Raw genomic sequence first — 26,115 nt, forward strand, 5'->3', positions numbered from 1 at the left:
TTCTGAGTCTTCATACCACAAAGAATTGAGTCTGGGGCACACTTTTAGGCAATTCATACCATGGAATGGTATAGGAAAGCAAAGTCTGGAACACTGCTGAAGAATTCCATTTAAAAGGTTTTCTTTAATTCCAGAGCTGTAGTTCTCAAGCCTTGACATGCATCACAATCACCTGAAAGGGAGATTTTTAAAACCCATATTTCTGTGCCCTAACTTCAGACATTCTGATTTAGTAGGTCTGGAGTGGGCTGTGAAAACCTGCATTTCAAGCAAAGTTCAGATAATGCTGATGGACCAGGGCCCAAACTTTGAGAACCATGGTCTGGAGAAAAGCACTTTGGCCTCAGCTATGAATAGAGATGGCCACATCTTTGTCTGAAGGAGTTTAAATGTGGTGATTACTTCCTTACATACATCTTCTAGGATTTTTTCTCATTCATCAATGTTTATATTTCCATTTTTTAAAAAAGAAGAGAGAGGGAGACAAAGAAGGAAAATACAGAGAAAGAAGATGGACAACTCTCTCAACACTCTCTTGCATAGCCAGAGCCCAGGAAAAAGATCTGGCTGACCTCTGAGAAGACGCAAGTAGTTAGCAAGAGGAATGCAACAGCCCCCTGAAGCAACATAAATCTCCATGCAACCCAAGGTTCCAACCTTAGAAAACTAGCTCGAGGACTTCCTCACTAGCCAGCAGCTCTACTAAAATGTAACCAATCCCATGCCTGAGATTTCATTAGTTTGGCAGCCTATTGGTTTGCTGACATCTTTTAACATATTACAATGAAAAGAGGCTGCATAGAAGATGGCCTCTTTCACCTCAGGGTTTCTACAGTGCCTTTTGGTGAGTCCCAGGCAGCCAGTAGGTGACCTGATATCATGGGCTCACATCCTTCACCAATAAGGCAATCTGTTCCTGCAGCTGCCGCTCTCCTTCCCATGCTTTGCTCTGGTTTCGACACCTCAGCAGCTCAGCCTTATGGTCCTGGTGATGCATTGGGCAGTAGCTCTGTGGTTCACACAGCTCCTGAAAGGCAAGGGACAGAGTAAGGAATCCTCTTGATGCCTACAGTCTGCCCACGAGGTATAATAGAGATGCTACAGGGAATGGCTTAGAAGGAACAGCACTTTCTTCTCAGAGGGCTTTGCAGGCCCTGGGAGCTGCATGTTAAAGTTGGCTCCCCCAAGTCTGGGCTCCCCCATTGCCCCACATGCCCCATCCAAGATTTACCATATATTCTGGAAAGAAGTCTCTGTAGCCCCCTTTGAGGATGTATAGCTCTGGGTAGTACAGGGCAGGATATTGGTTCAGAGTCCTGTCCTCTTCTCTCAGAGAACGGCACCTTTAGAGAAAATCCAGAGATGGGTGAGATGGGAAAAAGCAAGTTCAGGATTCCATGGGTCATTCACTGGGGAAGGGAAGGAAGAATTGACTTTTCCTAACCCTCAAAAGGAACTCCAGATTTTATTTTTGCAAAACAAGGTGCAAGTAGCACTGCTCTTTCTCCTTTCCTCCATTGGTACCTAATTCCAAATCCCTTTTCCTTCACTACTTCAAACCTTTGAATTGTAGAAACTTCTTCCTTCCACCTCCTTAACATTCTTTTTTTTTTTTTTTAACTTTATACATTCTTTAAAATATAGTGGAAATCATTCATTCTTTCAGTCTCTGTCTGAACTGGGCTGGGAAGGTTCCCTGGCTGTAAGTCCCAACTCAAGATCCATCACCCTCTCCATGCCCCCTCCTCGTGTAGACACTCACATTCGGGGACCCCTCTCAGAGGAGAATTCACAATGGAACACGATGACTATTCTTTTCTGGTTATCCCAAGGGACAATGGGTTTCTTCAGAAAGAAGTTATATAGTTCTTCTTGACTGTGCAAGTTTAATGCTCCCTGTAAAATAATTTTATTAAGTATTTCCTTAAGGGTGAGAGAACAGGGCCAACACTTAGAAATAACTGGAATACCATCTTGAAATATTTAATTCAGGAAGACTAGACTATTAAGTACTTTCAGAGTGGAAATCTACCTGTATCTACCCACTGGGCCTGGCATGGAGCTTGGTTATATACTAGGTGCTCAATAAACATTTATAGAACAGAACTGCCTAAAGTGTAGGGATTATTGTGAGAAATGTCTGTAAGCATTAAGTGTTTGCCAAGTGCTGCTCAGTCTCTGGATTAATGTTTTTATTTCCAGGTAGGAGCTTTTGGCTTCTATAGGAAAGAGGCAGATTGGTCTAGGAGGGAAAGGAAAAGTAAATTGCTCAAGGTTCACAGAATTACAACAGGAATGAGGACTGACAACCCCGATGTATTCCAAATGTATAATGTTTGCCCTGGTTCCAGAGGTCACAGGACCCTTTGCCTAGACTTCTTAAGTGGTATCTCTAGCTCCTCCCCTGCTAAGTCCTCAATATAACCTTACCTGAATGTGTCCTCCCAGGTACTCATATGGATAGCGGCAATCGATGATATAAAACTTCTCAATCAGACCCTGGAACTCCCCTGATAGTAAGGCAGCCACCTGTACAGAAACTATGACTGAATACCCTGCCTCTTTGTAGGGAGAGAAGAGCCAGTTACCCAGTTCCTAATGTGTACTCCTTTTAGTCACTCAGGATCCCACTGTATGCCCAGCCTCCAAAGTCCCCCTATATTTGAAACATGGCAATGGTGCAACCGCCCCCCACCAACCCTCCTCAAGTAAGAGAATAAAACAGGCAATGGCCTTTTGGAGAACCAAAATAGTCAGTATTGCCAAGACACAAGGGAGAAGATTCAAGCTACTTATTTGGAGGAAGACACGGATGCAATCAATCTCTGAGAAGACACCCAAGGATTTCTGTAAGGGCACAGGTAGCAGCTAGAGGTCTCAATTTTACAAGAAGAAATGAGAAATGATTCCCCACCCTCCACCGTAAGATTAGGAAGCGAGTTTCTCAAAAGGGATATGAAGAAAAGGGTTGATATCCAGAGGAGGAAACTTAAGCTACGTGTGGTTATATAAATTGGTTCAAACTTTCCAGAGGAAACTTTGTAAATACTTATAAAAAAATAAATGTAATTACATTTTCAGCAAGTTCTTTTCTAGCATCTTAAGTAAACAGAAGTACATAAAGATAGGGCACAATAATGTTGATCTCACCATTGCTTTAGATTATCAAAATATTATAAATAACTTAAATACTCAATAAAAGAGGTTTAGTTAAAAAGGTTATATATTATCAGTATAACAGAATATTACATAGCCATCAAAGGGATAATATAGATTTTTTTAAAATGATATAGAAAGATGTTTACAATGACTTACTAAGCTAACTACAAAATTACATGATTATGATACTATTTTTATAAAACTTATTATACCAGAATAAAATCTGTAAGGCCATAAGGAAAGTCTTACTAGTGCTTATCTCTGATGGTGAAACCTATGGGTAAAGTGACAAAATAATTATTGCACAAACTAGAATACTTTTGAGAGTAACAGAGAGCACTATTAATAATATGCAGTAATAGGCATAAATGGAATTGCAACATGTAAACCAGGATGTAAGGCCAGCCTAATTGGGTGATTTTTACTTTTCTCCCTTCCCCTTCCTCCTTCCTTTCTTATGTAACAATTATATATCATTTGCTTAATTACAAACAAAGGTGACATATAAGAGAGACTTTTAACATAGCTTCAGCTGAGTACAGAGTCCACATGAGTGAACAAAGTGAAAGAAATACAAATGGAAGTGGGGATTTTAGGGACAGAATAGACCAGATGGCAGCTTATGTAACCAGTTACCATCTCCAGAAATCTGCTTACTGTTTCTGGGTTGACGTACTTCAGATCTTGGTGTTTCCCTGACACGGTTGGCAGTGCACATACCTAGAAATACCCAAGAGCTAAAAAAACAGCAAGTTCTCTATACCCAAATTTGAAATCATGACCCATATATTGTCCTATCCAAATGACATTTAAAACCCCAGATGCCTTCAGAAATCAATGGTCTCAATGTGCATATGCAACGATCCCATTTCTAAGAACTGAACCTACGGAACTAATTATGAATGTTAAAAAATTCTTAGATTTAGCTGCAAATATAGTCCATCTTGGTGCAGTTCATAAGGAAAAATTGTAGAAGTAAATAACAAGAAAGGATTTATCAGGAAATTACAGGCAGCCAAAAAAAAAAAAAAAAAGAAATAGTGTGCTGCTATTAAAAGTGATGAAATGATGAAGAATTATTTATTACATGAAAAGATGTTCCTGATATATCAAAGGAGATGGAATAAAAACCTCAAAACAAGCATGGAAAAACAAAAAGTGTATTTGTGTACATGCATATGTCTTTGTGAAAATACATACAGAGATATACACCAAAATATACACCAGAAATATACACCAAAAAAATAGTAAACAAAAACAATAATACTCTGATAAGATCTGGGGTAGATTCCATTTTCTATCTTTTCTGTAGTCACCAAATATGATTTATATAATTTTTAAATATGTTTTTTAAAAAAGTAGAAAGCTTCATATTTGGGACTTCCCTGGCAGTCCAGTGATTAAGACTCTGTGCTTCCACTGCAGGGGACACAGGTTCGACCACTGGTTAGGGAACTAAGGTTCCACATGCCATAGGGCACCACCAAAAAACAGAAAAAAGAAAGCCTCATACTTTTTCTACTTCTGTAGATATTTCCAGAGTGAATAAGGGATACTTTCTCATGAAAGGCTTAGGGCCTATATCTACCACTACAGCACCTTCAGGTTATCAGTGAGTACTTGCTAAAGATGCATATTAATTAAACTTAGTGTCCTCTGCAAGCAGATAAGATTCAGATCCAAAATACAGGATGAAATATATGGTGCAACCAAACTCACCTTGGAGAAATCACCAATCAGAGGCCCCTGGTTTGAATCTTCCTCCAGCATCTGAGTCATATTGATGTCACAGAGGGAGACCATTTTCTTTAGACCTAAGCCCTGAAGACAAGATTCCCCCGACCCCAATCCTCATGTTAAAGGTTTAAAAACCAAGGGAAGTAAGGAGTGTAGGGAGATTCATTAAAAATATGCATACTCTTTGATCTAATAATTCCGCTTGTTTTACTAAGAAAATAAAGACATGTAGAAAGATTTGGCTATTAAGGAGGTTTACAATAGAGAAAAATTACTAATAAATTAAATGATCAGTAACAGGACCTTGGTTAAACAAATCACATCCACACATTATTGATTACTATTAGGGAATAAAAAGTAAGCTGTAAATTAACTTCATTAACTTGAAAATATCACATCATTAAGTAGGTTAGAAAACATGTACTTTGTAATGCCTCTTTAATAAAAGAAAAAATATATTTGCATTAAAAAAAATCTGAAAGGCTATACATTATTAACAGTAATTATCTCTGGCCTGTGTGATTATGTACATTTTGCAATGGCTTCTTTTTGCTTATTTGAATTTTCTATTTTTCTATAATGTCATACACTGATTTCATAAAATAGCCAAATGTATTGAGATTTCTTTTTTAAAGGAGAGATACAGGATGAGGACTAAGTTTTTCAGAATTTGCTTTCCAGCAAACCAGTGTGCTCTATATGTTATTTCTGTCCAAATGCCTATAAAACAGCAATAAATATCCTTCTCAATCACAGTTCCCTTGTATTCTCTCAGATCTTAAAAAAGGTGGTTGGGAAGACAATACAATGATATCATTTCAAAAATTATAATAACATATTTATTATTAAATACTTTATATATGGGTGCAGATGTAGAAAAGGAAAATGGAAAGAGGAGATAAAAGTAAAAGTACAAGACCAAAAGCTATGCAAAAGCAACCCCCAACCCAGAAAAGTGGAGAAGATGAGATAAAGATTAAAGAGACTGTCTTTTTTAAAAGTTTCTGACAAAAAAAAGAAAAAAAAGTCTTACCTTTCCGAGCTCTTTTTGGTTTGAACAATACTTCTTTTTTAGTTTATCTGGTATTGTGCTGTCCTTGAATTTTACCACCTGCTTCAAACTTGGACTGTTTAAGCTGTCTGGCAATGATGAGGAGCGATACAGGGAGCTCCGGTTCAGAGGTGGCTGTTTGGAAACATGAAACCCCAAAGTTCTTATTCCTTAAAGTGTATCTTCAGGCCAGCACTGTGAACCTCCCCTGGGAGGTTGTTAGCAATGCAGAATCCCAGATGTTAGGCTTCTTCCCAAACCTGATGAATTAAAATTTGCACTCTAACAAGATGCCCAGGTGATTCCTAGAAACACTTAAGTTTGAGAAACAATGCCCCAGGTAAGGAACCTGTCCTCCCTTCCTCATTAACACGTTCTCCTCAGACTCCATGATGTTCCATCTCTAAGACGTTTTAACTCCAGCCAAATTCTCAACCTGATCATCATATATACAATAGTTGTAGAAAAAAGCAAATGCAAGCTTAATTCCTCTAGTCATATGATAGCTTCTCTATGGGATCCTAAGACCCTGACTATCAAGATTTAAGAATCCCAACAAAACTGAAAATAACAAGCCAAAAAAGCAAGCCTGGGTGAAAAGTACTATGAAGCAAGAGTATATAGTTGTCCCTTGAGACAACTGGGAGGTATCTGTGAGAGGCTGGTTCCAGGACTCCCACAGATACTAAAATCTGGGGGTGCTCAAGTCCCTTATTTAAAATCATGTAGTATATTCTATGAACATCCCTCTGTACATTTATTTTATTTATTTATTTATTGACCATGCTGCACAGCATGTGAAATCTTAGTTTCCTGACCAGGGGTCAAACCTATGCCCCATGCAGTTGAACTGCAGAGTGGTTAACCCAGGGAATTCCCTCTTATATATTTTAAATCATCTCCAGATTGCTTATAATATGTGTGTGTGCATGTGTGTGCGTGTGCACACACACTCATGCATGCATGCTAAGTCACTTTAGTCGTGTCTGACTCTGCAACCCCGTGGACTATAGTCTGCCAGGTTCCTCTGTCCATGGATTTTCCAGACAAGAATACTGGAGTGGATTGCCATGCCCTCCTCCAGGGGATCTTCCTGACCCAGAGATCGAACCCACATCTCCAGCATTGGCAGGTGGACTTTTTACCACTGTGCTACCTGGGAAGCCCGCTTATAATACCTATACAATGTAAATGCTATGTAAATAGTTTTCCATGTAGGCAAATTCAAGCTTGCTTTTTGGAACTTCCTTCAGGGGGAAAAAAGAAAACTTAAAATTTTTTTTTCAATCTATGGAGTGAAAGAGAAAAACTATCATTAAGGCTTAAAAGAGGTTGGTTAATGCGGGAAGAAAAACAGCAAAATAAGCATCATGCAAGGGAAAAGGAAATAATAGAATCTAATATCAGGATGAGGACCAGATGGCTTTACAGCTGAATTCTACCAAAAATTTAGAGAAGAGCTAACACCTATCCTACTCAAACTCTTCCAGAAAATTTCAAAGGAAGGTAAATTTCCAAGCTCCTTCTATGAGGCCACCATCACCCTAATACCAAAACCAGACAAAGATGCCACAAAAAAAGAAAACTACAGGTCAATATCACTGATGAACATAGATGCAAAAATCCTTAACAAAATTCTAGCAAACAGAATCCAACAACATATTAAAAAGATCATACATCATGACCAAGTGGGCTTTATCCCAGGGATGCAAGGATTCTTCAATATCTGCAAATCAATCAATGTAATACACCACAGTAACAAACTGAAAAATAAAAACCATATGATTATCTCAATAGATGCACAGAAAGCCTTTGACAAAATTCAATATCCATTTATGATAAAAACCCTCCAGAAAGCAGGCATAGAAGGAACATACCTCAACATAATAAAAGCTATAAAAGACAAACCCACAGCAAACATTACCCTCAATGGTGAAAAATTGAAAGCATTTCCCCTAAAGTCAGGAACAAGACAAGGGTGCCCACTCTCACCACTACTATTCAATATAGTTTTGGAAGTTTTGGCCACAGCAATCAGAGCAGAAAAAGAAATAAAAGAAATCCAGATTGGAAAAGAGGAAGTAAAACTCTCAGTTTGCAGATGACACGATTCTCTACATAGAAAACCCTAAAGATTCCACCAGAAAATTACTAGAGCTAATCAATGAATATAGTAAAGTTGCAGAATATAAAGTCAACACACAGAAACCCCTTGCATTCCTGTACACTAATAATGAGAAAATAGAAAGAAGCCAGAAAGAAAAACACCAATACAGTATACTAACGCATATATATGGAATTTAGAAAGATGGTAACAATAACCCTGTATATGAGACAGCAAAAGAGACACTGATGTATAGACCAGTCTTTTGGACTCTGTGGGAGAGGGAGAGGGTGGGATGATTTGGGAGAATGGCATTGAAATACATATAATATCATATATGAAACAGGTTGCCAGTCCAGGTTCGATGCACGATACTGGATGCTTGGGGCTGGTGCACTGGGACGACCCAGAGGGATGGTATGGGGAGGGAGGAGGGAGGAGGGTTCAGGATGGGGAACACATGTATACCTGTGGCAGATTCATTTTGATATTTGACAAAACCGATGCAATATTGTAAAGTTTAAAAATAAAATAAAAAAAAAAAGAAAATAGAAAGAAATTAAGGAAACAATTCCATTCACCATTGCAACGAAAAGAATAAAATACTTAGGAATATATCTACCTAAAGAAACTAAAGACCTATATATAGAAAACTATAAAACACTGATGAAAGAAATCAAAGAGGACACAAATAGATGGAGAAATATACCATGTTCATGGATTGGAAGAATCAATATAGTGAAAATGAGTATACTACCCAAAGCAATTTATAGATTAAATGCAATCCCTATCAAGCCACCAATGGTATTTTTCACAGAACTAGAACAAACAATTTCACAATTTGTATGGAGATACAAAAAACCTTGAATAGCCAAAGCAATCTTGAGAAAGAAGAATGGAACTGGAGAAATCAACCTGCCTGACTTCAGGCTCTACTACAAAGCTACAGTCATCAAGACAGTATGGTACTGGCACAAAGACAGAAATATAGATCAATGGAACAAAATAGAAAGCCCAGAGCTAAATCCACACACCTATGGACACCTTATCTCTGACAAAAGAGGCATGAATATACAATGGAGAATAGACAATCTCTTTAACAAGTGGTGGTGGGAAAACTGGTCAACCACTTGTAAAAGAATGAAACCAGGACACTTTCTAATACCATACACAAAAATAAACTCAAAATGGATTAAAGATCTAAATGTAAGACCAGAAACTATAAAACTCCTAGAGGAAAACATAGGCAAAACACTCTCTGACATAAATCACAGCAGGATCCTCTATGACCCACCTCCCAGAGTAATGGAAATAAAAGCAAAAATAAACAAATGGGACCTAATTAAACTTAAAAGCTTTGTACAACAAAGGAAACTATAAGCAAGGTGAAAAGACAGCTTTCAGAATGGGAGAAAATAACAGCAAACAAAGCAACGGACAAAGAATTAATCTCAAAAATATATACAAGCAACTCCTGCAGCTCAATTCCAGAAAAATAAATGACCCAATCAAAAAGTGGGCCAAAGAAATAAACAGACATTTCTCCAAAGAAGACATACAGATGGCTAACAAACACATGAAAAGATGCTCAACATCACTCATTATCAGAGAAATGCAAATCAAAACCACAATGAAGTACCATTTCACACCGGTCAGAATGGCTGCTATCCAAAAGTCTACAAACAATAAATGCTGGAGAGGGTGTGGAGAAAAGGGAACCATCTTACACTGTTGGTGGGAATGCAAACTATTCTCCACCATGGAGAACAGTGTGGCGATTCCTTAAAAAACTGGAAATAGAACTGCCATATGACCCAGCAATCCCACTGCTGGGCATACACACTGAGGAAACCAGAATTGAAAGAGACATTTGTACCTCAATGTTCATTGCAGCACTGTTTCTAATAGCCAGGACATGGAAGCAACCTAGATGTCCATCAGCAGATGAATGGATAAGAAAGCTGTGGTACATATACACAACAGAATATTACTCAGCCATTAAAAAGAATACATTTGAATCAGTTCTAATGAGGTGGATGAAACTGGAGCCTATTATACAGAGTGAAGTAAGCCAGAAAGAAAATCACCAATTCAGTATATTAATGCATATATATGGAATTTAGAAAGACGGTAACGATAAACCTATATGCGAGACAGCAAAAGAGACACAGATGTATAGAACAGCCTTTTGGACTCTGTGGGAGAAGGCGAGGGTGGAATGATTTGAGAATAGCATTGAGATATGTATACTATCATATGTGAAACAGATCACCAGTCCAGGTTCCATGCATGGGACAGGGTGCCCAGGGCTGGTGCACTGGGATGACTCAGAGGGATGGGATGGGGAGGGAGGTTGGAGGAGGGTTCAGGATGGGGAACATATGTACACCCATGGCTGATTCATAACAATGTATGGCAAAACCACTACAATATTGTAAAGTAATTAGTCTCCAATTAAAATAAATAAATTGAAAAAAAATATCAGGATGACCATTATAGGATTGATACTATGAAGCCTATCAGGAAAAAAAAAATGGATTAAATACCATGGGAGCTGCTTGCCCAGGAATAGACTAAGTACAGAAGTATAGACTAATTGTCTCTTTGAAAGATATGATATGGGTGTTATATACCCAGATGCAGGGGGATATATTAAAAGATCTCTGATAGCAACTTTAAACTAATCCAAGATTCTTATCCTCTGTTTTCCTTCTTTATATACTTATCTCACTAACTGCCATGGATTGATTTAGAAGCAGGCTAGACCATAAGAGAGTCAAAATTGGAAAACATATTGATAGTCAATGGTTTCTGAGAGAAGAAAGTAAGAACATCAGTAATTTACTATACAACACAATAACTACATCTACACAACAGTATTTGTCACACCCATGGTCCTGTCTAAAGAAAACTTGATTGTTCATGGTACCAGTTAAAGGCACAGATCACATTTGATATACCAACATTCTATACCTACTTTTTCCCTTGGACCCCTGTCAGTCAACGCCCTATAGTCTCCACAATCCTACTGCAAGCCACTGGTGACTGGACCATATTGCTGACTGAACACTCCTATTTAGTGGTCAAAAATATGTAAACATAATCTGGGTCAATCAGGTTACCTCTCTGGGAGTCAAACTTGCAAAATGTCAAAATAATTAGGCAGCAGGAGAAGGCAATGGCACCCTACTCCAGTACTGTTGCCCGGAAAACCCCATGGATGGAGGAGCCTGGTAGGCTGCAGTCCATGGGGTCGCTAAGAGTCAGACATGACTGAGCGACTTCACTTTCACTTTCCACTTTCATGCACTGGAGAAGGAAATGGCAACCCACTCCAGTGTTCTTGCCTGGAGAATCCCATGGACGGAGAAGCCTGGTAGGCTGCAGTCCATGGGGTCGCACAGAGTTGGACACGACTGAAGCGACTTAGCAGCAGCAGCAGCAGAAGCCAAAGTTTTATTAAAAGGAAGGAGCCAAGAGATACAGTCAAGGTCATGACACCAATGATGAATGGATGGATGAACCAAAGGTATAATGGTAGAGGAGATGTGGTAAAGAACCGAGAAGCAGGCTACCCAGCCTCCATGAATGACTTCCCTTCGTATTACTACAGTTTTGCCCTGAGAAGAATGCAGGAGAAAGCTAGATCAGAATGTCAAATTTGCTGGCCTTAGTCAACCTTTGTTTCTTTAACCAAAAGAGCCTCTCTAGAACACACTGTAATTATTAAGCAAAGAGTTCATTTTAAAGAGTTTGAATTAACTATCTACTAAGTGAAATGTATCCATTTATTAGCATTACATCTAAGAAATCTTTGCCTAAAATAGGGTCACAAACATTCTTCTGTTTTTTTCTTCAGCTGTTCTGCACTCTTATGTTTAGGCCCATGATTCATTTTGTGTAAAGTTATATATATGATATGAAGTATAGATTGAAATTTTTGTTTTTCACATGGATTTTCCGTTGCTCCAGCACAATTTGTTGAAAAGACTATGCTTTCTGCATTTAATTGTTTTTGTATCTTCGTCTATTATCAATCGACCATACATGCATGGGTCTATTTCTCAAATCTCTATTCTGTTGCACTGAAGCTTTAGGTTATTGGTAGCTATTATGATGGCAATAATGAGGGTGATAAACATCTCTTTGGGTTTCATATAGTCCAAAGACAAGAAGCCAGAAATAAACGTTCACAGAAAACTATTTCAACAAACAGAAACAGCCACTACTGCTTTGATAGGTTATTTCCAATACATTTATATAAAAACAAATGGCTGCTGCTGCTGCTGCTGCTAAGTCGCTTAAGTTGTGTCCGACCCTGTGCGACCCCATAGATGGTAGCCTATCAAAGCTATCCCCGTCCCTGGGATTCTCCAGGCAAGAACACTGGAGTGGGTTGCCATTTCCTTCTCCAATGCATGAAAGTGAAAAGTGAAAGTGAAGTTGCTCAGTTGTGTCCAACTCTTAGCGACCCCATAGATTGCAGCCTACCAGACTCCTCCATCCATGGGGTTTTCCAGGCAAGAGTACTGGAGTGGGTTGCCATTGCCTTCTCCAAACAAATGGCAACTGACTGCAAAGAGTGTAAGTGCTAAGTCATAGAGGAACAATGATAATGATACTTTAGCTTTGTCTAGCTAGTCAGGAGTTTCCCAGTGTCCAGAAGCTGGTGAGGGTAGATCCTAGGACCAACTGTAGCCTAGAGGCTCTGCACGATTTCTCTCCTACCTACCTCTCCTTTCCTACCTCAGGCAACTTTTTCCCTCACTCACATTGGTTTCTCAGCTCCTTGAACCCACTAGTATCTTTTCACTTTGGCACTTAACAATATTCCTTTGTCATGGAACAATCTAGCTATGTATGGTTCTTTATTGACTCCTGTCATGTACAGTTCCTTATCAGTTCAGTTCAGTCACTCAGTCGTGTCTGAACTTGCAACTCCATGAACTGCGGCACACCAGGCTTCCCTGTCCATCACTAACTCCCAGAGCTTGCTCAAACTTATGTCCATCGAGTTGGTGATGCCATCCAACCATCTCATCCTCTGTTGTCCCCTTGTCCTCCTGCTTTCAATCCTTCCCAGCTTCACGGTCTTTCCCAATGAGTCAGTTCTTCACATCAGGTGGCCAAAGTATTGGAGCTTCAGCGTCAGCATCAGTCCTTCCAATGAATATTCAGGACTGATTTCCTTTAGGATTGACTGGTTTGATCTCCTTGCTGTCCAAGGGACTCTCAAGAGTCTTCTCCAACACCACAGTTCAAAAGCATCCATTCTTCAGCACTCAGCTTTCTTTATGGTCCAACTCTTACACCCATACCTGACTATCGGAAAAATCATAGCTTTGACTAGACAGATCTTTATTGGCAAAGTAATGTCTCTGTTTTTTAATATGCTATCTTGGTTAGTCATAGCTTTTCTTCCAAGCACCAAGCGTCTTTTAATTTCATGATTGTAGTCACCATCTGCTGTGATTTTGGAGCCCAAGAAAATAGTCTCTCACTGTTTCCACTGTTTAGCCATCTATTTGCCATGAAGTGATGGGACTGGAGGCCATGATTTTTGTTTTTTGAATGTTGAGTTTTAAGCCAGCTTTTTCACTCTCCTCTTTCACTTTTGTCAAGAGGCTCTTTAGTTCCTCTTTACTTTCTGTCATTAGGGTGGTGTCATCTGCATATCTGAGGTTATTGATATTTCTCCCCCAATCTTGATTCCAGCTTGTGCTTCATCCAGTCTGGCATTTCACATGATGTACTCTGCATATAAGTTAAATACGCAGAATGACAATATACAGCCTTGATGTACTCCTTTTCCTATTTGGAACCAGTCTGTTGTTCCATGTCCAGTTCTAACTATTGCTTCTTGACCTGAATATAGATTTCTCAGGAGGCAGGTAAGGTGGTTTGGTATTCTTAGAATTTTCCACAGTTTATTGTGATCCACACAGTCAAAAGCTTTATCATAGTCAATGAAGCAGATGTTTTTCTGGAATTCTCTTGCTTTTTTCTGTGATCCAGTGGATGTTGGCCATTGGATCTCTGGTTCCTCTTCCTTTTTCTAAATCTAGCTTGAACATCTTAAAGTTCTTGGTTCATGTACTGTTGAAGCCTAGCTTGGAGAATTTTGAACATTACTTTGCTAGTGTGTGAGATGAGTACAATAGTGCAGTAGTTTGCACATTCTTTGGCATTGCCTCTCTTTGGGATTGGAAGGAGTTGATAGTTCCTTATCAACTCACCCTAATTCATCCAGGACTTTCTCACTTTTAGAATGAAAGTCCCATGTCCTGAGAACCCCCTCAGTTTCAGGCAAACTGGGACAGTTCATGAATCTGTTCTCAACTAAATATCTCCTGCTTGAGGAGGCCTTTCCTAATTACCTCCATTTAAAGGTTTCCTTCTGTCAAGACGCTATATTGGTCCCTATTTCGTTTCCTACATTACACTTGGACAATTTGTAATAGTTAAATTATTTTGTCTCTGTCACAGTCATTTGCAATTTGGCTACTAAGCATCCTATTTTAGTAAAATCTCAAATTAGACAGAACGAAGACTTGCCTCCTGATAAGAAGACAAAAGGGGACAGATAATCCCTTTTCCGTTCTCTTATAGTCAACTTCATATTCTTGACTGGATTTTGAACCTTGAGAAACAATACAAAAGCACAGCACTGGTTAAGACGTTTTTATGCTGCATCACAGTGGACAATATAGTGGGTGGCAGCAATGTCCCTGACCAAGAGTCCAGCAGCAAGGTGGGTTATGTTCTGTGGCAGGGGGCCAGTAATAGTGGCACTGAGCATTTAGCCAGCAAGTGGTGGCTTCCAGAGCACAACGTTCCTATAGTAGCACTTTGGCTGGGCCTCATCTTATTTTCCAAACTTCCTGATAATTTTCCAAGTTCCTCAATATCTTCCAGAAAAATCTTTTTTCTGCCTGAGGTAACTAGAATCTATTTCTGTTATTTGCAACCAAGAACTCAAACTAAGTTCATCTAGTAAGTTGATGAACATGTTTTTTGGTTTTGGGTTTTTGTGTCTCTATGTCAGGAATATAAACCCAAGAGGGCACAAACCTAGAGTGTTTTGTTCACCATTGTATCACAGTGCCTGATGCTTAACAAGTGTCAACAGGGTTTTTTTTTTTTATAAGAAATGAATCAAAAATCACAAAGGTTATACCAATCTCCTTGCTTTATAAGGTATCCCATTCCATTTAGCATCAAAGAGATAAACCAGTAACAGACAATCCCTATACTTTTTCTAACCTAAAATCTACTGCAATGCAGTCTTAAACAGTAGGCTCTCAACAAAAAATTACTTTATAAGAGTCATAATCCAAGAAAACAAGCCATTGGTCTTTAATATTTATTAAAGACCAATAAAATAAATACCTAACAACCACATGTTATTCTTCCATGTAAACAAACAAAATTACAGAGTGTTTACTGGGGTGAGTCTATTTTAAATTCACTGTCATATAATGTTTATATTGTACAATTCAAAATGAACAAAGTTTCTAAGACTGTGAAAGATCATCAATCAGCAAAGAAAGATTCAATTTTGTTCAGTTATTGTACTTATAATTTCACAAAAGCAGTTTAAATACTTCAGAAAAATTTCAAACAATAAAATTGAAAACAAAAGAATTTTCTTTTAAATCAACATTAAATTCAACTTTATTACGTTAATAACTATTGAGACTTGTCTGTATTAATGCCAACATTTTACAAATACGAAGACTAACTTGTATTTCAAGAGCAACATTAAGGTTCATTTCACAATGGGCTTTTTTGTTTTTTTCCAAAAGGCCTAGTAGCATTTTCCCCATGCTAACTATCCCTAACTTTCTTTTTCCACAGATCTACTCTCCATAATCAGCAAGTCCTCAAAAATGTTTTCTTTAGGAAGGTCACTGTCAATTCTCCCAATACCCAGTATGTCCCTTTTCGATTGTTATCTTGGTTCTGTTGTTTTCCCACAAACCAAGGAAATTAAAAGAAAACAGAATTTAATTTAGTGGGAGGGGGGTTCAGGATGGGGGGACATATGTGCACCCATGGCTGATCCATGTCGATGTAAGGCAAAAACCATCATAATACTGTAAAGTAATTATCCTCCAACTAAAATTAATTAGTTTTTTTAAAATAACATTAAAAATTACATTTTTTAACTTCAATTTATAGTGCAGTGGCTCCCAGACTTTAGTGTGCATCAAAATCACCTGGAGGAACTACTGAACTAGATTACTGGGCCCCACTCACTTCCCTGGTGGCTCAGACGCTAAAGCATCTATCTTCAATGTGGGAGACCCAGGTTCAATCCCTGGGTTGGGAAGATTCCCTGGAGAAGGAAATGGCAATCCACTCCAGTACTATTGCCTGGAAAATCCCATGGACAGAGGAGCCTGGTAGGATACAGTCCACGGGGTCGCAAAGAGTTGGACACGACTGAGCGACTTCTCTTCACCCACACAGATTCTGATTTAGATCTGGGGTCAGTTCAGTTCAGTTCCTCACTCATGTCTGGCTCTTTGCAACCCCATGGACTGCAGCATGCCAGGCTTCCCTGTTCATCACTAATTCCCAGAGCTTGCTCAAACTCATGTCCATCCAGTTGATGATGTCATCCAACCACCTCGTCCTGTGTCTTCCCCTTCTCCTCCTGCCTTCAATCTTTCCCAGCATCAAGGTCTTTTCCAGTGAGTCAGTTCTTTACATCAGGTAGCCAAATAATGGAGCTTCAGCTTCAGCATCAGCCCTTACGATGAATATTCAGGACTGAGTTCCTTTAGGATTGACTGGTTTGATCTCCTTGAAGTCCAAAGGACTCTCAAGAGTCTTCTCCAACACCACAATTCAAAAACATCGATTCTTCAGCGCTCAGCTTTCCTTATGATCCAACTCTCACATCCAACCAGGACTACTGGAAAAACCATAGCTTTGACTAGACAGATCTTTGTCAGCAAAGTAATGTCTCTGCTTTTTAATATGCTATCCAGGTTTGTCATAGCTTTTCTTCCAAGGAGCAAGCGTCTTTTAATTTCACGGCTGCAGCCACCATCTGCAGATTTTGGAGCCCCAAAAAATAAAGTCAGCCACTGTTTCCACTGTTTCCCCATCTATTAGCCATGAAGTGATGAGACTGGATGCCATGATCTTCGTTTTCTGAATGTTGAGTTTTAAGCCAACTTTTTCACTCTCCTTTTTCATTTTCATGAAGGGGCTCTTTAGTTCTTCTTCACTTTCTGCCATAAGGGTGGTGTCATCTGCATATCTGAGGTTATTGATATTTCTCCTGGCAATCTTGATTCCAGCTTGTGCTTCTTCCAGCCCAGCGTTTCTCATGATGTACTCTGCATTTAAGTTAAATAAGCAGGGTGACAATATACAGCCTTGATGTACTCCTTTTCCTATTTGGAACCAGTCTGTTGTTCCATGTCCAGTTCTAACTGTTGCCTCCTTACCTACATACAGGTTTCTCAAGAGGCAGGTCAGGTGGTCTGGTATTCCCATCTCTTTCAGAATTTTCTACAGTTTATTGTGATCCACACAGTCAAAGGCTTTGTCATAGTCAATAAAGCAGAAATAGATGTTTTTCTGGAACTTTCTTCCTTTTTTGATGCTCCAGCAGATGTTGGCAATTTGATCTCTGGTTCCTATGCCTTTTCTAAAACCAGCTTGAACATCTGGAAGTTCATGGTTCACGTATTGCTGAAGCTTGGCTTGGAGAATTTTGAGCATTACTTTACCAGTGTATGAGATGAGTGCAATTGTGTGGTAGTTTGAGCATTCTTTGGCATTGCCTTTCTTTGGGATTGGAATGAAAACTGACCTTGTCCAGTCCTGTGGCCACTGCTGAGTTTTCCAAATTTGCTGGCATATTGAGTGCAACACTTTCACAGCATCATCTTTTAGGATTTGAAATAGCTCAACTGGAATTCCATCCCCTCCACTAGCTTTGTTCGTAGTGATGTTTCCTAAGGCCCACTTGACTTCACATTCCAGGATGTCTGGCTCTAGGTGAGTGATCACACTATCGTGATTATCGGGGTCGTGAAGATCTTTTTTGTACAGTTCTTCTGTGTATTCTTGCCACCTCTTCTTAATATCTTCTGCTTCTGTTAGGTCCATACCATTTCTGTCCTTTATTGAGTCCACCTTTGCATGAAATGTTCCCTTGGTATCTCTAATTTTCTTGAAGAGATCTCTAGTCTTTCCCATTCTATTGTTTTCCTCTATTTCTTTGCATTGATCACTAAGGAAGGCTTTCTTATCTCTCCTTGCTATTCTTTGGAACTCTGCATTCAGATGCTTATATCTTTCCTTTTCTCCTTTGCTTTTTGCTTCTCTTCTTTTCACAGCTATTTGTAAGGCCTCCTCAGACAGCCATTTTGTCTTTTTGCATTTCTTTTTCTTGGGAATGGTCTTGATCCCTGTCTCCTGTACACTGTCACAAACTCCATCCATAGTTCATCAGGCACTCTGTCTATCAGATCTAGTTCCTTAAATCTATTTCTTACTTCCACTGTATAATCCTAAGGGATTTGATTTAGGTCATACCTGAATGATCAAGTGGTTTTCCCTACTTTCTTCAATTTAAGTCTGAATTCGGCAATAAGGAGTTCATGATCTTAGCCACAGTCAGCTCCCGGTCTTGTTTTTGCTGATTGTATAGAGCTTCTCCATCTTTGGATGCAAAGAATATAATCAATGTGATTTTGGTGTTGGTCAGCTGGTGATGTCCATGTGTAGAGTCTTCTCTTGTGTTGTTGGAAGAGGGGGTTTGCTATGACCAGTGTGTTCTCTTGGCAAAACTCTATTAGCCTTTGCCCTGCTTCATTCTATACTCCAAGGCCAAATTTGCCTGTTACTCCAGGTGTTTTTTGACTTCCTACTTTTGCATTTCAGTCCCCTATAATGAAAAGGACATCTTTTTCAGGTTTTAGTTCTAAAAGGTCTTGAATAGAACCATTCAAATTCAGCTTCTTCAGCGTTACTGGTCAGGGGAAAGACTTGGATTACCATGATATTGAATGGTTTCCCTTGGAAACGAGCAGAGATCATTCTGTCGTTTTTGAGATTGCATCCAAGTACTGCATTTCAGACTCTTTTGTTGACTATGATGCCTACTCCATTTCTTCTAAGGGATTCCTGCCCACAGAAGGTCTTCTACGTCATCACAGAACCATTCAACTTCAGCTTCTTCAGCGTTAGTGGTTGGGGCATAGACTTAGATTACTGTCATATTGAATGGTTTGCCTTAGAAACGAACAGAAATCATTCTGTCATTTTTGAGATTGCACCCAAGTACTGCATTTCAGACTTTTTTGTTGACTCTGAGGGCTATTCCATTTCTTCTAAGGGATTCTTACCCACAGTAGTAGATATAATGGTCATCTGAATTAAATTCATCCATTCTGGTCCATTTTGGTTCACTGATTCCTAAAATGTCAATGTTCACTCTTGCCATCTCCTGTTTGACCACTTCCAATTTACGTTGATTCATGTATCTAACACTCCAGATTCCTATGCATTATTGTTCTTTACAGCATTGGACTTTGCTTCCATCATCAGTCACATCCACAACTGGACGTTGTTTTCGCTTTGGCTCCATTTCTTCATTCTTTCTGGAGTTTTTCTCCACTCTTCTCCAGTAGCATATTGGGTACCCACTGACCTGGGAAGTTAATCTTTCAGTGTCCTATCTTTTTGCTTTTTCATACCGATAACATGGTTCTCAAGGCAAGAATACTGAAGTGGTTTGCCATTCCCTTCTCCAGTGGTCCTCATTTTGTCAGAACTCTCCACCATGACCCGTCTGTCTTGGGTGGCCCTACACGGCATGGCCCATAGTTTCATTGAGTTAGACAAGGCTGTGATCCATGTGATCAATTTGGTTAGTTTTCTGTGATTGTGGTTTTCATTCTTATGACCTCTGATGGATAAGGATAAGAGGCTTGTGGAAGTTTACTGATGGGAGACTGACTGTGGGGGAATCGGTCTTGTTCTGAAGGGTTGGGCTATGCTCAGTGTAGTTCAGTCGCTCAGTCATGTCCAACTCTTTGCGACCCCATGGATTGCAGCACGCCAGGCTCCCCTGTCCATCATGAATTCCCAGAGCTTACTCAAATTCGTGTCCATCAAGTCGGTGATGCCATCCAACCATCTCATCCTCTGTCTTCCATTTTTCTGCCCACCTTCAATCTTTCCTAGCATCAGGGTCTTTTCCAGTGAGTCAGTTCTTCACATCAGGTGGCCAAAGTATTGGAGTCTCAGCTTCAGTATCAGTCCTTCCAATGAATATTCAGGACTGATTTCCTTTATAATTGACTGGTTTGATCTCCTTGCAGCCCAAGGGACTTTTAAGAGTCTTTTCCTACACCATAGTTCAAAAGCATGAATTCTTCATTGCTCAGCTTTCTTTATAGCGGCTATGCTCTGCTGCTGCTGCTGCTGCTGCTAAGTCGCATGAGTCATGTCCAACTCTGTGCGACCCCATTGACGGAAGCCTACCAGGCTCCCCCGTCCCTGGGATTCTCCAGGCAAGAACACTGGAGTGGGTTGCCATTTCCTTGTCCAATGCATGAAAGTGAAAAGTGAAAGTGAAGTTGCTCAGTCGTGTCCGACTTTTAGCGACCCCATGGACTGCAGCCTACCAGGCTCCTCCGTACATGGGATTTTCCAGGCAAGAGTACTGGAGTGGGGTGCCACTGCCTTCTCTGGGGGCTATGCTCAGTAAATCTTTAATCTAATTTTCTGTTGATGGGTGGGGCTGTGTTCCCTCCCTGTTGTTTGACCTGAGACCAAACTATTGTAGGGGTAATGAAGATAATGGTGATCTCCTTCAAAAGGATTCATGCCTGTACAGTTGTATTCATTGCTCCAGACCATGCAGCAGGCCACTGTTGATCCACACCTCTGCCAGAGACTCCTGGACACTCACACCAAGTCTGGCTCAGTCTCTTGTGGAGAAACTGCTCCTTTTTCCTGGGCCCTGGTACATACAAGGTTTGTTTTTTTTCTTTTTTTTTAATATAAATTTATTTATTTGGGGGGGAGAAGTTGGTTTCCCCATCCTATTTCTCCGCCATCTTAGGACCGACCCCCCCCCCACACAAGGTTTTTGTCTGTGCCCTCCAAGGGTCTGTTTCCAGTCCTGTGGAAGTTCTGTAATCAAATCCCACTGGCCTCTAAAGTCAAATTTCCTGGGGGTTCTCAGTCCCTTTGCCAGATCCCCAAGTTGGGAAATCTGTTGTGAGTCCTAGAACTTTCTTAACAGTCTACATGAAAAGATGGTGGAGTAGAAGGATGTATGCTCATCTTCTCCTGCGAGAACTGCAAAATTGCAACTCACTGCTGAACAACCATTGACAGGAGAATGCTGGATCCCACCAAAAAAAGCAAACCCCTGCACATATTTGTTTCAAAGAAAGGAAGTTGACTCAGAAAATCTAAATGCCTCAGAAAGCATCTTTGACATATCAGCGTATTGCTAATAACACAGGCTTCATATATTCCTCTTAGTGATATGGAGAGGATAAAAGAAAACAAAAACATACTCTAAAATATTTGAAAAATCATCCTAAACATATTTCATCTATTACTATTATTCTGGAGCTATCTTTTACACCAGATTACACTGATGGTGATTTATTTAAACTGCTAACAAACCTTCTCACCAGCAGTAATATTCCCATGATGACCTGACTATCAGTCAGGTAACCCTTAGAGTATAGAGACCATATCTTCTTGATCTCTTCAGACCTACCACATAGTCCAGTGGCTGCAACATATTACAGACACAATTTTATTTATTCAAGAATGAAGGAACTTGAAAAACACAAAGATACTATCAAGAATGAAGGAACTTGAAAAACGCAAAGATACTATCAGAGAGTATTTTACCTTGGCCTTTTCTTGATCTTCCAGTGAAAACTCCATCAATTCATCTGATATCTCTTCTGCCTGATCTTCTGCTAGCTCTGGATTTTTATGTAATTTTGAAACTGTAGTAATGGGACTGCCCAGATGTTTCATTTCACTTTCCACCAAGTTTCCATTGTCCTACAAAGTATATTGACAATATTAAAAACTATCTAGGACTCTTCCCTTATAACAATATAAAAATATTAACTCAGAATGAATCAAAGACCTAAATGTAAGAGCTAAAACTATAAAACTCTTAGAAGAAAACAGGATGAGGTAAGCTTTATGACATTGGATTTGGCACTGATTCCTTGAATATTATATAAAAGCACAAGCAACAAAAGAAAAATAGGATAAACTGGACTTCATCAAAATTAAAACCCTTTGTGCATCAAAGATTATTAAAAAACTGAAAAGGTAACCTATAGGAGAAAATTTTTGCAAATCACATAACTGATAAGAGATTAATATTCAAGATACATAAAGAACTTCCAAAATTCAACAATAACAATAGCAACAATAACAACAGAAACAAATAGGACTTGAATAGACATTTATTGAAAGAAGATATACAAATAACCAACTACCATATGAAAAGATGCACAACATAACTAGTCATAATGGAAATGCAAACCAAAACCACAGAGATACTACTTTGTACCTATTAGGATAGCTACAAGGAAACAAAAAAACAGAAAATAACAAGTGTCAGCACAGATATGGAGAAGTTGGAACCATGTACATTGTTGTGGGAAATGTCAAATGATGTAGCTGCTACGGATAACGGTATGGTGGTTCTACCAAAAAATTAAACATACAATTACCATGTATGATCCAGCAATTCCATTTTTTGGTATATACTACAAAGAATTGAAAGTAGGGATTTAAACAGATATTTTTATATTAATGTTCATAGCAACATTATTCACGATAGCTAAAAGGTAGAAACAAACGAAACGTCCATCAACAGATTAATGCATAAATAAAATGTGGTATATCCATATAATGGAATATTATCCAGCCATAAAAAGAAATGAAATTCTAATGCATGCTACAGTATGGATGAACCTTGAAGATATTATGCTAAGTGAGATAACCCAGACAGAAAAGGCCAAATATTATATTATTCTACTTACATGAAGCAGTACCTAGAGTAGTCAAATTCACAGAGACAGAAAGTAGACTAAAGGTTGTTACCAGAGGGAGAAAGGGGGAGTTATTGTTTAATGGGCGACTTCCCTGTGGCTCATTGGTAAAGAATCCACCTACAACGGAGAAGACACAGGTTCAATCCCTGGGTCAGGAAGATCCCCTAGAGAATGAAATGGCAACTCACTCCAGTATTCTTGCCTGGGAAATCCCATGGACAGAGGAGCCTGGTGGGCTACAGTCCATGAGGGTCACAAGAGTCAGACACAATTCAGAGACTAAACTACCACCACCATTATTTAGTGAGCAGAGAGCTTCTGTTTTTAATGATAAAAAAATTCTGAAATGGGTAGTGAACATACTTAATGTTGTGAACATACTTAATGCCACTGGACTGTACACAAATATGGTTCAGATGGTAAATGTTATGTATATTTTACTATATTTTAAAAAATTACACATACATACACTAACAGCTATCTAGCAATTTACTATGCTCCAAGACTTGCCTTACTCCAAGATATGAAAAATCTGAAATATGCTCAACTTTATCTCCTTAGTATGGGGCATATTAAAATGCCTTCCCCAGAGTGTTGAGATTAGGATCCAAATCTTTGGAGTATATCAAGTCCACAGTTTATTAAAAACAAGTGATATTATATACCCAAAACTAACACAACCTTGTAAATCAAATATATTTCAATTAAACAAATACAATAACAAGTTTAACTTAAAACTCCAGTAGCTAAATGAACAAAGGACACAATCATTCATTAGAGAAAATATGCATGGCTAAGTACTTTGGCCACCTCATGCGAAGAGTTGACTCACTGGAAAAGACTCTGATGCTGGGAGGGATTGGGGGCAGGAGAAGGGGACGACAGAGGATGAGAGGCTGGATGGCATCACTGACTCAGTGGACGTGAGTCTGAGTGAACTCCGGGAGTTGGTGATGGACAGGGAGGCCTGGTGTGCTGCAATTCATGGGGTCGCAAAGAGTCGGACACTACTGAGAGACTGAACTGAACTGAACTGAAGGGACATGAAATCATTACTAAATATTTTTAACATAAAATAAAACATTTTACCCATCTAATTAGCACATTTTTAAAAGTGATAACAAATCATTTATCCAAATGAGCTATGGATTGCTCATGAAAATGTAAATTCTTAGAACTTTATTTGGAAAGGAATTTGGCAATATGTATCAAAAATCTTAAAAGTATTTAAACCCTTTAATCTAGTAATTATAATATTTGGTACTAATCCTCAATAAAAAAATTGTTAACAGGCAAAATTTGTGCTCAGGAATTTACACGATAGCATTATTTGTAAAAGCAAATGTATATACCCATAAGTGCCCAACAATTGGGAAGTACTTATATAAATTCAAGTTCAATTATTAGAATAAAAGCATCCACTAAGAACTGTTTACTAAGAGTTTTATTATTTATTTAAAATAATAGAATATAAAGTTATATATACAATATGACCTCAACTTTATAAAACTATACACATGGTTAAAAGATTGAAAGCAATGAGGTAAACATTAACAGTGGTTTTTCTCTATGAGGTAGCTATTTTCTTTTTATTTTACTATATTTTTACACAGTTTTCACATGGGCATACAGTACTTTTAAAATTGACAAAGAGGGGTGCATGCGTGCTCAGTTGCTTCAGTCATGTCTGACTCTTGAGAACCCCATGGACTATAGCCAGCCAGGCTCCTCTGTCCATGGGATTCTCCAGGCAAGAATACTGGAGTGGGTTGCCATGCCCTCCTCCAGGGGATCTTCTCAACTAGAGATTGAAACCACATCTCCTGCATTCCAGACATATTCTTTACCCAATGAGCCACCTGGAAGCCATGAGAAAGAGGAGGGAAACACTTTAAGAATAAAGGAGAAATGCTTTAGCCTAAGAATTTATTCTTCTTCTTAAACTTTAACATAAAAAGATCAGAGGACATGTCTCCTCTCTTTCCTTGTTCAAAGGTTACTTCTCCAACCCCTTTTCTCACTCAAGTCAGCTTAGAAAATTCAAAGGGCCATTAAATCCAGATCTGCAATCCTCTACTCCACAACACCTCAGTTGATTGTTGAGGATCATGTCCAGTGACTCACCTGTAGAGAAAGAGGAGACCTCAGGTTCCTGGGTACCCACCACTCCAGGGGCTTTTAAGTGCTGTTTTCTTGCATAAGAAAAACTACACTGGCTGAAAGAAGAGGTGTCTGTAGACTCTGCCAAAAACACTTCATCTGATGAAGCCATGGATAACCCTCACAAAACATAGTACATGTAATCAAGGTTGACCACATATCCTGAAAATACAAATTATGGTTTGGATTTGATGTATGGTGTATAGAACCGCTCTGGAGGGTACTGATTTTATGATCACAAGCCAAAGGAAGGGAGGAAAAAGGGAGCCTGACAGGGGAAGGAATGATGAAATTTTTAAATAGTGATTATAAACAGAGAGTAGAACTGTATTAATTCAAGAAAAAGCTAATTAGGACAGCCAAAAAAACATGGGCATAACTTAGGCAATGTGAGCAAAGAAGAACAGCAGCTATCTTTTATACATACTGACCTGGAAGAAAGGATGGGAGGACAGGAAAAGCAAAAAGATGGTTAGAAAAGGGGATTAATGAAGGGATTAGAGAACTATCTTAACTATTATGTAGCTTTGGAGAGGGTAGTTTCAACTTGGAACTGAAGGATGATCTAAGACTCAAACAAAAAAGGACAATGACTTCCTCAGAATAGGGGCTAAGAAGCTAGACTAAGAGGGAAATAAGAAGAAATTAAGAAACCTAGACTTGTATATGAAGCCATGCAATGAATACGTGAACAAGTTATGTAAATTATCCCTGTGTTTTTTTTTTTAAGTCCTAAATTTTTACATTACAATCAACTGAACGTGAGTAATAATGATGACCTGCTGTGGAAGACTGGAAGCCAGGTTTCCATCCTAGGATCAAACCCTAAATAG

The 26,115-nt window shown here is 39.0% G+C and overlaps 1 protein-coding gene across 7 annotated transcripts in view; it reads right to left on the reverse strand.

Moving 5' to 3' along the window:
• Window positions 1–104: 104 nt before the first annotated feature.
• CDC25C (cell division cycle 25C) overlaps window positions 105–26,115 on the reverse strand; it is a 35,919-nt gene continuing 9,908 nt past the window's right edge. For 5 of the 7 annotated variants that reach the window (XM_061424682.1, XM_061424680.1, XM_061424681.1 and 2 more), the window contains 8 exons: window positions 21,954–22,112; window positions 5,930–6,082; window positions 4,879–4,980; window positions 3,817–3,879; window positions 2,431–2,529; window positions 1,763–1,896; window positions 1,232–1,343; window positions 105–1,027 (listed from right to left, as the gene is read on the reverse strand). In XM_061424682.1, coding sequence (XP_061280666.1) covers window positions 878–1,027; window positions 1,232–1,343; window positions 1,763–1,896; window positions 2,431–2,529; window positions 3,817–3,879; window positions 4,879–4,980; window positions 5,930–6,082; window positions 21,954–22,112 — 972 coding nt within the window. In that variant the 3' untranslated portion in view covers window positions 105–877. The remainder of the gene's footprint in view (window positions 1,028–1,231; window positions 1,344–1,762; window positions 1,897–2,430; window positions 2,530–3,816; window positions 3,880–4,878; window positions 4,981–5,929; window positions 6,083–21,953; window positions 22,113–26,115) is intronic. The other 2 variants (XM_061424685.1, XM_061424684.1) reach the window with 1 other exon arrangement.

This window comes from Bos javanicus, chromosome 7 (genome assembly GCF_032452875.1).
Source record: "Bos javanicus breed banteng chromosome 7, ARS-OSU_banteng_1.0, whole genome shotgun sequence".
NCBI classification, from domain to species: domain Eukaryota; kingdom Metazoa; phylum Chordata; class Mammalia; order Artiodactyla; family Bovidae; genus Bos; species Bos javanicus.